General features: G+C 37.2%; 2 protein-coding genes across 5 annotated transcripts in view; one reads left to right on the top strand and one right to left on the bottom strand.

Moving 5' to 3' along the window:
• LOC139470361 (dynein heavy chain domain-containing protein 1-like) overlaps nucleotides 1-6,900 on the top strand; it is a 187,601-nt gene extending 180,701 nt beyond the window's left edge. The window contains exon 97 of the mRNA XM_071252756.1: nucleotides 5,762-6,900. Within this exon, the coding sequence (XP_071108857.1) occupies nucleotides 5,762-6,106 (345 nt within the window). The 3' untranslated portion in view covers nucleotides 6,107-6,900. The remainder of the gene's footprint in view (nucleotides 1-5,761) is intronic.
• Nucleotides 6,901-11,530: 4,630 nt separating this feature from the next.
• LOC139470362 (protein boule-like) overlaps nucleotides 11,531-18,649 on the bottom strand; it is a 55,092-nt gene continuing 47,973 nt past the window's right edge. For all 4 annotated transcript variants that reach the window (XM_071252760.1, XM_071252758.1, XM_071252759.1 and 1 more), the window contains one exon: nucleotides 11,531-16,954. In XM_071252760.1, coding sequence (XP_071108861.1) covers nucleotides 16,619-16,954 — 336 coding nt within the window. In that variant the 3' untranslated portion in view covers nucleotides 11,531-16,618. The remainder of the gene's footprint in view (nucleotides 16,955-18,649) is intronic.

The following is an 18,649-nucleotide window of genomic DNA, read 5'->3' on the forward strand; positions in this document are numbered from 1 at the left end:
GACAATGGGCTCCTAGAAACTTACTTTCTTTGCCCCATTATTCATGCACAAGATATTATGTTTCTAAGATTGTATGTTCGTACCTTGAAGAACTTATATTTTTTCATAAAGTGCCCTTCATAAACCAGAACAGTAGCAAGGATTCAAAACCGCCTACTCCACCCACTTGACAACGCCCACACCTACAGGCCATTTGAAGAAATATGTCCATGAATCCTCTGTCTGTGAACTGGGTACGTGAACCAGATGCATTTGTGTGATTCAACACACAAAGATTCCTTTTCAAAATAATAAGCCACAGTTGTCTGTGAAGCAAGAAGTTTGTGGCTTGTTGTGCATTCTCAGGGGATGACTTAGAGAGAAATGATGCTGGTAGCGATTGTAGAGGTTGTGTGATGAATCACAAAGACCACGCACCGCCACCACCACAGACCCATAGACAGAGTAGGGGAACAGGGGATCACAGGTGTACAGATCCTCCATATTAACTTACCTTTCATGGATGATGGCCTCTAGTTTTTCTTTTATTCAAAATGTGTTTTTTGTAAGTTTCTGGCCATGGCAATTTTCTTATTAAGGCCTTCTCAGTAGTAAATAACTTGTCGTGTGGATGATATCAGTCGTAGGTCACATGTCATAAAGACAAGCAACCAGTTTTTGTGAGATTCCGTTGGACACAATGTTAAACAGTGCAAATTTACCTTAGTCCTAGCCATACCTAATCAGCTATGATAATGAACAGAAAGGGGAAGAATGATGAAAAACACTTATTAAGGTTATCGGTAGCCTTGTCACTTACAAGTGATCCATTTGGCACACTAGTCTTGTTCCGTAATCTACACGATCACGAGTCATGAGGAATGAGCCTATGTGGCACAAACTGAAAATGGTTCTAGGCATCAGACATTGAATTCAAACAGATAATTAGTTGGGTGATTTTGTGACAGAAAGGTGTGGGAGGGAACACTGTAGGGATCGCATGGATCATAGTAAGGAAGGAGGCATGACTACTGATGCCACGAGACGGAGTCAGCATTACTGAACAAATGTAGCAAGAGAAAGTGGCTTGAAAGGAAGTTCCATGCCAGTTTCCTGTAGTCAAAGTATTCCACACCAAACCCTTTATCCTGCTACTCAATGATTTTGTGTGAAGAATAAATGAAACTGAAAATTTGAAAGCAACAAAATGAACAAGCATACCTGGCAACTGACACTTTGTCTCACATCTCTTAATATGCATGAGAAGTGGGTAGGCCCCTTGCACAGCTCTTATCCATTGTGGTCCTTATAAACCTAATAGAATGTATTGCAAAAGATGTCCCACAGTAGATAGATATTCATTGGATGGGCCGACAATGTTTGGATGTTTACAGTTGTAATAAATAAAAACCTGAAAAAACTGAATTCCTGTTCATATTATTAAATGAAAATTACTGTAATGGATATTAGTTCCTATTTATAATCCCTTAAGATGGATGAAAACGAAAACGAAAATATGTTGAAATTACAAATGCTTTTATAAACTGCTGCTTGCCATAGCATGCGCCATCACACCCCATATTTAGTGAACAATCATGTGAAAACTCTCATTTGCTGGGCTCATTCAATGACATATCCTGTAAAGATGATAGATCACTGAGAGGAGCTTATTGAATAAGCCTTATTCACTCCAGCTACCCTGTTGCTATGCTGGCAAGGTCAGACCAATACAGATGTTTTACAGGTCGGACCAATACAACTGTTTTACAGGACGGACCAATACAACAGTTTTATAGTTCAGACCAATACAACTGTTTTACAGATCAGACCAATACAACTGTTTTACAGGTCAGACAAATACAACTGTTTTACAGGTCAGACCAATACAACTGTTATACAGGTCGGACCAATACAACTGTTTTACAGGTCAGACCAATACAACTGTTTTACAGGTCAGACCAATACAACTGTTTTACACGTCGGCCCAAAACAAGTGTTTTACAGGTCAGACCAATACAACTGTTTTACAGGTCAGACCAATACAAGTGTTTTACAGATCAGACCAATACAGCTGTTTTACAGGTCGGACCAATACAACTGTTTTACAGTTCAGACCAATACAACTGTTTTACAGATCAGACCAATACAGCTGTTTTACAGGTCGGACCAATACAACTGTTTTACAGTTCAGACCAATACAACTGTTTTACAGATCAGACCAATACAAGTGTTTTACAGGTCAGACCAATACAACTGTTTTACAGATCAGACCAATACAACTGTTTTACAGGTCAGACCAATAAAACTGTTTTACAGGTCAGACCAATACAACGTTTTACAGATCAGACCAATACAAGTGTTTTACAGGTCGGACCAATACAACTGTTTTACAGGTCAGACCAATACAACTGTTTTACAGGTCAGACCAATACAACTGTTTTACAGGTCGGACCAAAACAAGTGTTTTACAGGTCATACCAATACAAATGTTTTACAGGTCAGACCAATACAACTGTTTTACAGGTCAGACCAATACAACTGTTTTACAGGTCAGACCAATACAACTGTTTTACAGATCAGACCAATACAACTGTTTTACAGGTCAGACCAAAACAAGTGTTTTACAGGTCAGACCAATACAACTGTTTTACAGGTCAGACCAATACAACTGTTTTACAGATCAGACCTATACAACTGTTTTACAGATCAGACCAATACAACTGTTTTGCAGATCAGACCAATACAACTGTTTTACAGATCAGACCTATACAACTGTTTTACAGGTCAGACCAATACAACTGTTTTACAGGTCGGACCAATACAACTGTTTTACAGGTCGGACCAAAACAAGTGTTTTACAGATCAGACCAATACAAATGTTTTACAGGTCAGACCAATACAACTGTTTTACAGGTCAGACCAATACAACTGTTTTACAGATCAGACCAATACAACTGTTTTACAGGTCAGACCAATACAACTGTTTTACAGGTCAGACCAATACAACTGTTTTACAGGTCAGACCAATACAACTGTTTTACAGATCAGACCTATACAACTGTTTTACAGATCAGACCAATACAACTGTTTTGCAGATCAGACCAATACAAATGTTTTACAGGTCAGACCAATACAACTGTTTTACAGTTCAGGCCAATACATCTGTTTTACAGGTCAGACCAATACAACTGTTTTACAGGTCAGACCAATACAAATGTTCTGCAGGTCAAACCAGCTATTTTACAGGTTTTTACCTCCCAAATAGACAGAAAGAAATGAAATGAATTAATTAATTATTAATAATTAAAATGCTGATTTACTAGCCCACAAGAATTTGTACTAACCCTGGGCTAGCAGGCTAGTGCTAATTTCTAACCCTGGCATATTTGAAATGTCAATGTAACTGTAAATATTCAGATAAAGCTTGCTTGACACAATTTTTTCCAGTAATGGATTTTTAAAATGAATTGTTTTTAATGGCTAAAAGGTTACCTGCAAACCTGTAAAACAAGTAACTGGTTCGGCCCAATTGTTTCTTACATGGGCGAAATGTTTTAGTAGCAACAAGACAGCTGTGATGCTATTGAAGACATTGGGGTTGACTACATCGTTCCCATGTTAAATTAAAAGATGTGAGTGAATAAATTTTGCTTGATGAAATTGTTCCCTAAGGGGACTATATTTTGTGTGCATTACCACTGCTCATACGAGACATTGCAAGATTAGTTCAGTGTTGAGATATTAAGTGGGAGACCTATCTGTCTGATGGGAATACCATCACATGTGTTCTCAGGTGTGAAATTGTTTTAGCTTTGATCAAGAATAGAGGAAAAAGTACACACTAAGTTCAGAAGTTGAGGAATATTCTAGAAGTTGGTGAAATCTGGGCAGGTGATACTTGCTTCCTTGTGAAAATTAGTAATATACATTCATATTTTTTCTTTCTGCCGGAAACATCTATATTACACAGACAAAGTTAATAATCCTAAACAACTTTGTGAAGATGAGGTTTTATGTTTGCAAATGAATTGAGTGCTACAGTTTCCTAACCAGAAGGGCGTGGATAATTTTATCATTTTCATTAACCTATATCTTGATCCTTCTTGAGTACAGAAGGAATTAATAAAAATTATCTTCAATCCAGATGCTCCAATATTGAAGAGTACAGATGATTCAGTCTACATTCAAACTAAACAAGCTGAATGAATATTGCTGATAATGAATAAATCATTTTAGCATGTAAGGGCTCAGTAGATCCTAGCTATTTTGATATATAGGGTAGTTTCTATTGGAAATATTAAACAAATCTCTGTAACATTCAACTGGTTCAAATTTAAGCCATGTGTTTATTCCATGTTTATGTCCACTGTCTATGTTCTCAGAAGCCTCTGAAACGATGAGCCTCAAATTTGCCACATTGCCAATATTCCCACAAATGATAAAACCTGAATTTGTTGAGACTGTTTAGGCCATAGTAATTATATGGTAGCATGTGGTCCTGTGTACAAAGAGACCGCCTCCGTGGTCTAGTGGTAGAGCGTCCGCCCAGAGAGCGGAAGGTCCGGGGTTCGATCCCCGACCGCATCATACCTAAAGACGTTAATAGATGGTACTTGTTGTTACCCTGTCTGGCGCTCGGCATTAAGGGGCTAAAACAAGGACTGGTCGGCTCGGAGTCAGTATACTGTGGCTGAATGGGGTATTCATGTTAAACTGCGGCATGGTATCTCAGTGAGCTAGCACTATAAATAGGCATCAGTCCGGACTAGTACAAGCAGCCACACACACACATGTGCATGCACGTCGCTATATAAGTGCAATAATCTTGGACGCGACGTTAAACCCCATTTCACCTCACCTCACCACCTGTGTACAGCGCCCGGGTCCCATCAGGTGAAGTTAAGCAATGTTGTTCTTGGATTGGTGACCGTGCTCAGCAGCTTGGCTCCTGAGAGTTTCTTTGGCTTTGGTGACCTGCCTCAGACTGAAGCATGTGTAACACATGTGGTGTCTCCTCTGTTGACCCAGCAGTGAATGGGTACCCAGTAGGTTGTGGTGGCAATGTTGTTGTAACCCTAGTGCCTCAGGCAGCATCGGTTGTATACTCCCCAGGGAGATGAGAATGAAATGAGTGCACACTGATCAACTGACCGAGGTAATAATGCACTTAGAACACGATATTCAACATGGAATCGCCATACAACTAGAGTATTACCATTATCCTTACGTCACGCTGAAGACCCGGGTTCTATTCCTGTCATTTGTCTCAGACGTTATTCTTTCCATTATGACTTACATTCTTCCATCCTTCATACAAGCCACACATGTCTTTCTCTATGCTTTGGAAATAACACTGCATGCAAAAAACATTAAATTCACCACACATCAGCAGGGATATATACAGCTTGGAATATAGGGTACCGGGGTAGTCAGACAGGATTCAAATGTTGCCAGGGCTGCGAAACAGAAGGGCCATCTTCAGGTACACACAAAATGTTCAGACAGATAGATTTCATACCATTCCATTCGACTGTATAGGAAAGAGCCCTCACAAAAGGCTTCAAAATAGACAAGAATTGAATTGTTACTTTCAGGGGATTGAGTGAGTGAATGATTTTTATGCCACTTTTGGCAATATTCCACCAATATCATGGTGAACACCAAGTCTTTGGCGTGATGAGCAAACTCTTTAACCACTAGGCTGCCCCACGTCCCTTCTCAGGAGAGACGTATGGATGTCTTAAGGATGTATTATTATCATTATGGAAATTTGTTGTTGCAGGTAATGCCAAGTGGGTTGTGTCCGTCTGCACCTCCACCAGCAGGGGTGTTCATCACCTGCCTCCAGCTGTGCAATGCCTCCTGGGACAGTACCCGAGCAGCCATTATGGAGCCTATACCTGGTGGTCCGGAGACTCAGCAGCTTCCACCAGTTTGGTTCAAGCCAATCGAAACAAATGTGCAGACATCAGATTCCCAAAGTACCATGTTTCCATGTCCTCTGTTCCTCTGTTCGAACCCAGAACTACATGGTCACAGCAGTGTGGTGCATCATGTCAGCCTACCCACAGTGGAGGAGCAAGGATTGTGGATTCAGAAGCGTGTGTACATGCTGTCTCAGACGTGATAGAGACATAACTTCATGTCAGCTGTAAAACAACTGTCAAAACACTTGGATGCACTGTTATTTTGTCAGTTCTTAACATTTCTGCTGTCCGTCCAACCTTATTTCCATCTATTGAAATTATATATTGAATATATTATACAAGTATGCAGAAAAATGGTGATACATAGAAATCAATATCATGCCTTGCACTGATAAATATCAAACAGCTGAGTATTTGTACTCTACTTTTATTAATGATATTATAAGCAGCCTTTATACTGAACAAAGAAAAGTTAGGGGTCATTAATATTTTTATGTAAGTGTGCGCAATTACCACATAAAATATCCCCCAAAATATTCATGATACCAACCTTTTCTTGTTCAGTTTATTTTTACGTGTACAAGTCGTGTTTCAAAACATCATTTAGAAGTATTACCTAATGCATTTCAGCGATAGAAGCTAACATGTTTAGTCCACAAGTCCTCAAAATGACACCTTATAGCAATACCCTTTAAATTGGCCAATTTCTACTAGTCCTTATGATAACTATCGGGCAGTTTGGCATGGACTATATGACTAGTGCCAACCAATTACTATTGCTGCATTTTTATATCAATAATACAAAACCAGGTCCAAAAGCGTTACCCAAAGGTTAGTTATTTCTGTTTTTTTCTTCTGCAGCAGAACAGATGTGAACATATTTTACTATGTTCATAAACGAAGTCACGTGCATACTGAATATAATAGCATACCTGTGATATTGAGGCTTAAAGTGAAGTCATATTACAATTGTTTGATTTTATTCCTTTTGTGAAACTGCTGATTGATTTTCAGCATTGTATATCAGTGTGAATACCAGTTTGTAAATATCAAATAAACAACAACATAATATGCAAAGTGTTGTCTTATGAACAGTTGTAATGGATAGTATTTATAAGCAATGCCCCTTTGAAGACCAGGCTAGAAGTGATCTTCAATAACCCGTGCATGTCGCAAGAGGTGACAAATGGGATCAGTGGGTGATCAAGCTCTGTGACTTTGTTGATGCATGTCATCATCTCCCAATTGGGTAGATTGATTTTAATGATTGGATTGTCTAGTCCAGTTTTGATTATTTTCAGACCACTGTCATTCAGGTGGAATATTGCTGAGTGCAGCGTTATACAACAAAGTATGAGCAAATGATACTTGTCTTTGTTCACGCTGGCTCTCATCACAAGCTGACTTTTCATCAAGATGTGTCTAAACATGATTTAAAAGTCAACCAAGTTTGGTTAGCTTTGCCTGATTTTAACAGGAATAACCACAGATCATCTCTGTTTACCTCAAAAATGGGTCTACCTTCCAAATTACAAACTGGATTTATATTCAGAGTTTGTTTGATTCTTGTTAAACACACCTTTAGTTTAGTTTTCCCACAATGTTTAGCCTTGATATTCTCATGCAGTTGCCTGAGATTAGCATAATATTGGCTATTCATAGTCTGACCAGTCAGGAGTAGAGGTGAGGTGAAATTGGGTTTAACGTCGTGTCCAAGATTATTGCACTTATATAGCGACGTGCATGCACGTGTGTGTGTGTGTGTGGCTGCTTGTACTAGTCTGGACTGATGCCGATTTATAGTGCTAGCTCACTGAGATACCATGCCACAGTTTAACATAAATACCCCACTCAGACACAGTATACTGACTCCGAGCCAACCAGTCCTTGTTTTAGCCCCTTAATGTCGAGCGCCAGACAGGGTAACAACAAGTACCATCTTTTAATGTCTTTTGGTATGAAGCGGCCGGGGATCGAACCCCGGACCTTCCGCTCTCCGGGCGGACACTCCACCACAAGACCATGGAGGCGGCCCAGTCAGGAATGAATGAATGAATATTGTTTTACGCCGCATCAGCAATTTTCCAGCTATTCACGGCGACGGCCCAGTCAGGAGGTAGTTCTGCAGGAAGATTCCATTGGAATCAAAGAAAACCATCACCAAGGGCTAGAATAAACTCATAAGCATCATTCTTCGGACTGTTCTCAATTCTAATGAGATATGTCTACTGTATTGGCTATGCGACATGTGGTGAGTTGTCTATAAGCCATAATCATATATTTTATCAACATTTTCCTTAGTGGTAGCAGTCACAGGTTTTCCTCATCTTGGGTCTTTGAGGCTCTCTCTCTCTTCCCCACCACTGCCCACCTCCTTAACAGTGGCAAAGGAGGGAACACTATCCCCTAAAGTTGACACCATGTTCACATGGATATATAGCCGTTACTTGAGATACTTGACATTGTGGTAGGCAATTTTGTCCATTTTTACAGTACCTAGTCACTTTGATGCCTGCAGAAACATGCTGACTTGTGCTTTTGCTTTTGTAAGCATGGAAAGTATTGAACTTTGTAAATGTTTTAGGAGTGTACAGGACATCCTTATGGGCTCAGGACTTCGAGTCACCCGTGGCTGCACACTGTTAATAGTTTGAATAATACTGTCCTCAAGTCGTTCAATGCCATGAATCTTCAAATAAGACCCAACCTAGATATCATGCACATAAGATTTCATCAAATTCTAAACAGCTCAAGATATAGTGTACTTTAGCTTTTTGGGACATTTTCACACAAGTAACTTTGACCTTCAACTTCCAGAACTTTACAGGGTTAGATATAGGCTGCGTTTCTGATTCCAATAATAACAAGTATTTGTCACAAAGTGACGAAACGTCCCCCGCCTGTATATACACCATAGTACCAAATATGAAGATAATCCAGCGATAAGTTCTTGAGATATCGCGGCAACACCGTTTTCCAAATCCAAAAGCAGATTTGCCTGCTGTGACCTTGAAAATGGGGTCAAGGTGACCAAAACTGACTGGTGTCTGCGGTGTCTGTATATACACCATAGTTCCAAATATGAAGACAATCCATTGTTTAGTTCTTGAGATATCGCGGCAACAAACAGGTGGGACGTATGTACGGACGGACGGTCGTGAATACTATATCCCCCGCTTCGCACTTTCGCCCGGCGGGGGACAATTAATAAGGGTGAAACAATACACCGATATTTGGATGCATTGCGATACTTGACCCCGATATGATACATGATACACATGGGCCTATTTAAGTACAGAGTTTCCTCGCTATTGCATCCTTCAACATAGCTCAAACTCAAATATAACACATGGCTCCCAAAACGTACATTTCATTTTTAATTAGCTCAAGTTTTACACCCGTTTGATAAACATACAGCTGTTTTACATTGTGTATTACCAAAATGCGTGTTTATGTACTCTTGGAACATGTTTCATGAACAAATATTGAAAGCTCTCAACATCCCTAAGCTTATTCAACGACATTGCGTGTGGAGTTGATAGATCACTGAGAGGAGCTTATGCACAAGTATTATGCTATTAAACTCAATTGAACTATGCCATGGATCTGTAGGTGTCAGCCTATTCATACTCAACAGTGTAATTCTAAAAACGTTATAAATGACAAGTAATAAATAAAATACTAAACTCACTCCCGTATAAAACCAAGTTTATGAGACTCGTGAATAGTTGTGGTATCTGAAGAGTGAAAGCGAGTCAGATACCACAACTATATACACTTGTTTCATAAAATTGGTATTACACGGAAGCGAGTTTAGTATTCTATATATATTGTTCCTGATTGAGCAATAATTTCAGATAAAATTCCTTCACCCATTGCATCAAAATTCTTTGAAGTTGTATCATTGGGCATTTTGTAACCGAATCACTGGTAGATTGGCACAAAATGGGTATACAGCGGAGTGCTATTTCCAGCTAAGGTTACGAGAAAATACACACGATAACTTTACTCTCCCTATATAAATCAGTGCTTATGAGAGCAGGAAATATAAGTTTAAAGGTAAATCATCATGTCTAGAAAAGTTTTATATCAAATTTCACATTTTTAAGGGTGAAGTTTGTTATACCTGTTCGTTCACCTGAATTCGTGGAAGGGTTTAGATGGGTTTTTTTTTTAGCGCATAATATTCGATAACTATTTTTTTACATTACGAATCATAAACTACTATTCTAATCTTTTTTCAAACTCTGAAACATACATCGTAGATCATGTTAGGTGGACAGAGCACGTACTGACTCCATCTCCGTTAAAGACTCAACAACAGGAGACATTGTCTGAACCCAGAGGACATCACCCCCGACAATGTTGACATTTTAATTTTTCTGAAAAGGTTTAACTATTCAGACTGTGAAGTACACTGATTATTTTCTGCTGTTTTGAAATTTGAAGTTTTTGAAGGAAAGTTCCACTTCAGTTGTCTTGCTATCATAAAAGAAATTTGACTGTTCCAAAATCATGAAAGGTCCAATCTTGACATGCTTTAAGTCTTGAAACTTAATAAATGCTTAGTACCGTTATGATTTTCATTTTAATAGTTGTCCTTGTGTCTGGGAGATGTGGGGTAATGTTTAAGGCAGTATTGCAAGGGTGCAAGAAAGCTATGCCCAAGTTTGTAAAAGTACTGATTTAACTTTGATTTTTCACTCCAGTAACCCACACTGACGGATGCACAGAAGCTGCTGTTTGAAAAAATACATTTTGCAGCTATTTTATGTGGTCTTACATGCTCCGAGTGGGTTTTCTGATGTCTACAGGCGTCATAAAGGAAGGCAGTTATAGATTTAATTGTGTAGACAGCTTATGCTTACTCATAGACATTACCAGAGCATACACATTTACAACATGCCCCCAAAATATTCAAGGCCTATGGGATCTAAAATCCAAGGTTAACCGACTTATTGTTATAAATATATTGTTTCCATACAATACTGACAATACCTTCTGATTGAGTGAATGATCTTTTCATGAATTAACCCTGACCTCATACAGAGTTACGGATCAGCTATCATGTATACTAAGTTTCATCACATACCAATCATAGATACTCAGGTCTTTAATTTCTTGTCAATATTGAGTGACCTCAATTTTTAATGTCATCAAATGATGTCCGATAAATTTCCTAGTGGCATATTGGAGGTACATAAAGTATGTTGTCTCCAATATTTGTCACAAGTGCATGGTTGAGAATGCAAATTACATTGGCTGATCTCGGCCTGAGCAAAGCCTAAAGTGCCCTTACAGGGACTTGATGAAATTTCTGTCATGATGCAAGGCCAAATCAGCAAATACAGTATCACAGAGCTGCATCCTAAAGTGATCTGTGACTGATGTCACTATGTACAGTCTACAGTCATTTAACTGATACATTTGTGAGTACTTTTTGATGGCATTAAAGTAATCATTTTATGCACTTAACTGTAAATACATACAGCATATATGCTTTGACATTGTGCAAATGACAAGGCATGATGCACAAATTGCAGTTGATAAATATTAGGGAATTGACTTACAAGAGCAATAAAGCCACCATCAGTGGAAAAAAAGAAAAGAAATAAACTAATATATTCATGAACACATTTATTCTTTGAAGATTGTCACATTCATCAAATGAGTACACAAATTACAGACACTCTTACAGTCACAACCAATTTCTGATGTACAGATGCAACAATCACTTTTAGCATACACAGTGGTGGTGACTAGATGATCACAGGGAGTATCTGTCACAATACAAACATGGTTGCCAAAATATATTTCCTTGTCAGGAACAACTGCAAAACGCAGCTTTGGATACAACAAAATTAATTATTTGATTTAGTCCTATTTCTCAAATTTCTTATAATTTCCCTCAAAACATGTAATGAAATTGTATTTTAGGATCAATGAATGTATATATTCATAGTGCTGCAAAGGCTAACATTTAAATTTCACATTCAGGGCCACATAAAAATCCTAAATCTGAAATGTCAACTGTAATTATTTATTATTATTTTCAAAACCCTGATAAACAAACAACCATATCTTCCAATTAAATACAATATTCTTATTCTGATTGCATCATTACACATTAGCTAAATTGTGCTTATGGTTTGAATTGTCAAATCCCAGGACAAAGCAATGTAGATCGATAATCAATGCTTAGAGATCCTGAAATTTCAATCAATACAAAAGGTGTTATGTCATCATCAACATGTATCCACATCATAATCAAAACATACATCAATATACTTATCAGAACTGACAATTAAAAAATAGATCACATTTGGTAACAAAAAACGTCTGCATCAAAAAATGAATATGTTTTGATAATAAAATTCTCTATAAAAAAAGATATAAATATAGATAGCATACCCATCTGAATTAAAGTAAATTTCAACATATCATAATAATGTATAGCATTGAATACACTGGTTTAACAACTAGTGTACATTCAAGTTGGAACAAAGAAACCCTGCAGACACAAAGAGCAATTGACTAATCAAATACTATAGTGACTAGAAATGAGACAAAACTACTGAAAACCCACCTCAAACAGGCAATTGTTTTGGACATTACAAACTATTTCCATACAAAGACAAGACTAAGCATCACAATCAGATTCTGACGGCTTATCTACAAACCAAGAACAAGCAATTATTGCTTCAGTGTATACAATGTTTTCAGGGTTGAGTTAGAACAGAAATAATGCATCAGTAAATCATGAGCATGTCAACCTTTGCATTTGGAAAATAGGAAGTTGACATACTGGGTTCACGTAACTTGGATCTTTTAGTTTGGGGCCAGCAGAGATAGCATTCAAGCAGTGTGTCAGTTAGTCACAATTCTCTTTTCAAATAATGAATTCTGAATCAACTTACAGATGATGTCACATAAATAGTCCAATAATTAATAAACATGTCTGGCAGTCAAAAGATAACCAAATGAGACCAACATATAAATATGTTCACATGGACCTGAATTTCACACTTTGGGATAGTGAGCCAGCCCTACTGATGAGGTCATGGTTTTTACTCTAAAACTACCAGACATAACTACAATGTTATTGCTTTTGCAAATTTGCTGTACAAGGCACACATCTGCTTAGTTTTCTAAATAGAGAAGACATACATTCTTGATACAAGATTCATCTTTGACAAGGTGTACTGTAAACAAGAATACCAGCAGCTTTGCTATGTGCAAATATATGCTAACATATCTTGTTTTCACAACTTTCAACAGATCATTTACAACATAACTCTGAAATGTTGCCAGGATCAATCACAACCTAGTAACCATATGGCATCAAGTTTCCAAACTTTGTGTGATGTAATGCAATTCTAAAACTACAATTAACAATACAAGTCTCCCAAAATGTTTTAATCACCAACATGCCCATATCTCTTTGTGGTTCTGATTTTTAGTTCATCACTTATTTAGCTTTGAATCAAACAGTGTGAAAACAGTAAATGGAAAAAGTTAAGGTGCAAGATCTGAAGTGTGCTGTGAATATATTTTTGTCAAAGTTTATCTCTTTGGACTGGCTCTGCGATCAGACCTCGAACACTTCCACTAAAGCTGAATACATCAAATTATTGACAAACAAAAGTCACATATCAAATTCAACAAAGCCATGTCTTGGCATTGAACTATCTACAGTAATAATCATGTATCTGTCCTCAAATCACAGCTATTAACACAAATCCTGAAATGACTATGGTTAATATCAGTCCACATTGTAATACATAAAATATAAAGTAAAAGATAACATTTGTTCTTGTTAACTCCTTGCTTTCAAAGTAATAATACCCAGTAGGTTTATTAAGTGTTAGTTCTTTTACATGTCGGGTCAGTCCTAGAAAATTACTTTCATCTCATGTAGTCAGGATTGTTGGTGAAAACCAAAACGAGTTCCATATTTACTAATTGGGCACATAACTACGTTACCATGGAAGAAAGTACCGATTCTGAAGGCAAGGAGATAACTTAAATAATTCCACATAGATGAGACCATAACATTTTTTAACACCAAGGCATGGAAACTGGCTCTCAGGAAAATGATTACCAAAAAACATTGTTGGAGATATTTGATATTGTTCCTACCATCATCTTTTTGTTGTTGATGACAACAATATTTCCAAAAGTCACTTGTCTGCTTATGCTACAATGCATACAAGTATGAGATAAATATCAATAATTACAAATTGACTGCATGTTTATGGTTTGGATTTTAGCACCTGGTACCCAGTAAGCAGTGTTCCTCTCTCAGCCTTGTGCTTATCACAACCAGGTGCCCTCAGAGCACAAACAACTGACACGGAAAGACTAGACACTTGGACTGATGGATTTCCTTGCAGTGGTGCAGCCAGGGAAAGAGGGATTGTCTGTCTATGGACTTGACTTTTGTTAATTTTATAACTAGGATTCTAACATCATTTTCGATGAACAACATCAGTAATAATATGTAAGATCAAGAAAATGACACGTGACAATAATAATTTACCCACAGTACTTAATTTTCCAAAACAACTTACAAACACAATGTATTCATTATGTTGCAAGAATATTGTTTTAGGTGTAGACTGGAGTATTTATTGTTCAAAATGTATGCTGTTTTAGGCTCAAATGTTATTTAGGTCCATAAATGATTCTGATTTTCATGGTGACTACCGGTATTTTCAATATTCTACCAACCTGATAAGTGACTTGACTTAACTGAAAATCCTTCTATCCTGTGAAGTTTTCTGTTGTCTCTTGAATATGGCTGCACCACTGTATAAAGGATACTATACAACATTCCAAACAACAGAACCCTGTTGAAGCAGGCATGAAAACATAACAAAATGAAATAAATAATACAAGTATTCAAGATGTGGTATCATGATAAACATAGAGATGAGGAAAATGACAGATAAACCCTCAATATGATAATAAGTAACTTCCAAAATATATATTATATATCATCTATTTCTGTAGATATTGTCAAATAATTTAGCTAACGGTTTTGTATCCGGTGTATACATAAGCTGATTATCGGCCATGATATATAGCCAAAATACTTTGAAGCACAACCGACCGGTAAAAACACAATACTCAAATGTTAGATGTTGAAACAGTCAAAATGTGGTATGTTCACCAAACACAAAATAAATGCATATGCTATGAATTTGCACAACATGCAAATATGAAAGCTATAAAAGCAAGTTTACAAAACAGTGTGTCGAGAACTACTGCACAGGACAATGTGGGACATGAAACAAAACAGTGACAGAACGTAACACAAACAAATGATGGAAGAATGGAAGGAGCAGCACACGAGGGATGTAACGATGTTGGCTGGGGGCGTGATACATTACTCACTCTCAACTTGCAATTCAAGGGTTGCAATACCAAAGACCAAATATTTGATACTCTTACAAAATGTTAAACTTAGGTCTGGCATGTCTTCAATACAAAATGGATAATATTTAGAGTATTGTTCATGTCATGCAACCCTTGTTAATATATTGTATCAGCTACTGTCGCCATATGATAAATCTATCATTGTTCCGTTACACCCCTACAGCACACTGATGGCACAATGTATGATTGCATGATGTAACAACGCAGGCGCAAATCTTAACGGGAACATTTGTCTACCCTTGCCAAACACAAAATCTTTGCCAGCTGGTAATTCTCAGAGCAAATTTCAGTAAACATGTGTGGAAACAGTTGAACTTTATTAAAATTCACTTTTACCATGATTCTACATTATTTTAAAGAGTTTGCCATTAATACTGTGGTCTTATTATTAAAACTTACTTGCCTGACAGAAAATATACTTGTTTAAGACCACAGCCTTGCATTTGATTTCACCGACTGGATAAATTAAACAATAACATCCCCATGACCCACCATCCCTAACTATTTACCACTTTCAAATGAGGTACATGCCATTTCTCCTATTCTGCTGTTAAGCTACTTTTCACCACAGTAATATTTCCTGTTATGTCCAACAGCTACCTTCTGTTAACACCAAAGTTTGAATTCTCTGAAACTTTTATAGCCGTTTCAAGTAGACCTAGTACCATATCACTTGGGAAAACAGTTATTCACATACATATCAGTACTTTCCCTGGGAGACAACTGTTCAACAAATAGTAGAAAACATTGATTTCAGTATTCCATTAACATTGTCAAACATTATTTTTAGGATACAAGAAGAAGCGGATAGAAGGGTAAACAAATGACTTCCTGATTTGGCCATTAGACTTGTTACAACAAATCTCAATGCAGGTGTACTGAGGTATTCAGTGTTGCTTTTCACCTATGATAGACAAGTGTGGCTGCCCAGCCTGGAAAAGGCACTGGCTCAAATATTCACATTCAATGTACAAAAATAAAAGTGTCATATTCATGATTTATCTTAAACTGGGTACAAGGTCATCATATTTATTCACGTCGAGACGACAAAATTAGCACTCTTAAAAGTGTTGGATCCAAAATTATCTCTTAATCCCTCCAGCTACAGTCATGAGTACAACTGACCAAACGTTCTGTTAAAAAGTTACAGTAATCATCATTCTTAACTTTCCACAGAAACACATAACACAATGCCTTTGCATAAGAATATTCAACAAGATGAGTTTCTTTTACAAATAATTTCAATTGAGCTGTCATTTTTTCTGTTACATATTTCAGTTGGAGCTGGGATTAAGATGTGGGGCCTTCATGATGCCCTCATGACAATGTTCCCCTGTGTCGGAGGCCCCACCGTACACAGAGCCAGGCGACAGCATCACTCGCTGTACCTTGTGGCCATGCTTCACAAGAATTGTAGGGCTACTGTAAGAGCGCCTAGTAATTGCTACATTTCTCTTCAAGTTAGCGACAGTGGTGGCAGTATTGGATGCAGGAGTATGCATAGGAAGCACGGTTGTAACAGGGGTCTGCTCAGAAGAGGCGAGACTGTTAGCGTCAGTAACATGCATGTGATTGGCCAACGGTGGCTGCACTGGCACCACACCAGTACCCTGAAGAGAAAGGGGGGATGGCTTTAAACACTAGTCATTACACCATGCTATGTAGGCAATGCATTCTCCAATACCACCACTAAATGCCACATAATCGGGATAAGATTAAACCAATGCTACAGTGCCCAATTTTGTGAACAATTTTTTTGGAGATTATCTGTTTGAATATTTAATGCATTTAGGTGGACTGTTTGAATTTTTTTTATTCCAAAACATATTTGAGGAGGTACATGTCCTAATGCATTGTCTCCATAAATGCAGTCAAATGGACTGCTCAACAAGACATGATAACAGTCAGAGCACCAATACTGGCAAGATAACCGACAAACACCTTACACTGTCTCAGTAACATACAAGGTAAATGTAGTGGAAAATGACCATGTAAATCCATGATAGACATTGACAATGAAATGATTAGAATACCTTACAGTTACACAGAATAAAATCCTAAATATTTCTTAAATATCGTAAAAGTGTTGGTACTGTTTGTATAAATTTTATTTAACACACTGACAATTTCACGTAAATATATCAAGGCATAAAATTTAACTTTTTTCTAAATAAAGACAACTATTTCATAAATATGATATCCTAAAACACTCTTCATGGGAAAGTAATCTGCAAACACTAGGTTTTTCTTTGGCTACATGCCTATTCAAAGCATCTCGACAAGCAAACTTGTGGGATGTAGTTCCCTAGACAATCTTTTGATGTAGGACAGCATACTTCTTGTTTCAATTATTTGCCCAAACATGTACTTGGTTATATTTCAAAGAATGATACTGCCAGTATTTGTGCTTTGAATCAACAAGTGATTTGATAAATAATAGATGAAATAGTGCATCAGTCTAACCCTCAACAAAGTCCCATACATAAGAGCAAATATGTTCCACAAAAACAAATGGTTGTGATTGTGACCTTTAATCTAAAATTTCTATAAGCCATCAACAGCATGAACAGAACAACTGATAAAAGACGACTTGATGTAGCTTCATAAATGATGGCATTAAAAATTTTAAGCTAGAATCTTATCCTAAGAGTTCACAGAAATACTTTGCTCAAAGGTATGGGCAACAGAAATCTAAGTACAAGTTAGTAGCAAAGACAAAAGGTTAAAACTGAAGATTCCTAGATGTTAAAATATTGAACAGGTAATATTCTTTTGATATATGCAGGATACACATCTTTAATCACTGTTTAAACCACTTGTTGACACATTAAGTCAGCAATATATACACATCAACATATATCAGCCAGTAACAGTTTAGATCATAAAAGGACACAAGACAACAGACAAATTTCACAGAAGCTGAAAAAGATGTACAAGACAAGATTATATGCATCTTTTACTAGTACACTGCAATCTTTCAAAACCCAGTGTTTCTATGGAGATCGATCGTGAATGGTAGGCATCTATGTTGCAACACATACCTATGGACGACAACTGACCCAACAGCCATGTTGAAAACTTACCATGATAAAAAATGACACATAATGTATACAATATTTTCACTTTTGGAGAAAAAAAATATATATCGCATGAATCATTAAAAACATACATGAGCATCATAAGTTTATTTACTAGAGAATAACTTGCATATTTCATATCCAAGGACTTGTGGAGTAAGGATAAAGGAAGCACCCAACTGTCCATAACAAATTGTGTAAAAACAATAACATACACTGATAAGAATT

The sequence above is a fragment of the Haliotis cracherodii genome, unplaced genomic scaffold (assembly GCF_022045235.1).
Source record: "Haliotis cracherodii isolate W230 unplaced genomic scaffold, xgHalCrac1.p SCAF_20, whole genome shotgun sequence".
Classification (NCBI taxonomy): domain Eukaryota; kingdom Metazoa; phylum Mollusca; class Gastropoda; order Lepetellida; family Haliotidae; genus Haliotis; species Haliotis cracherodii.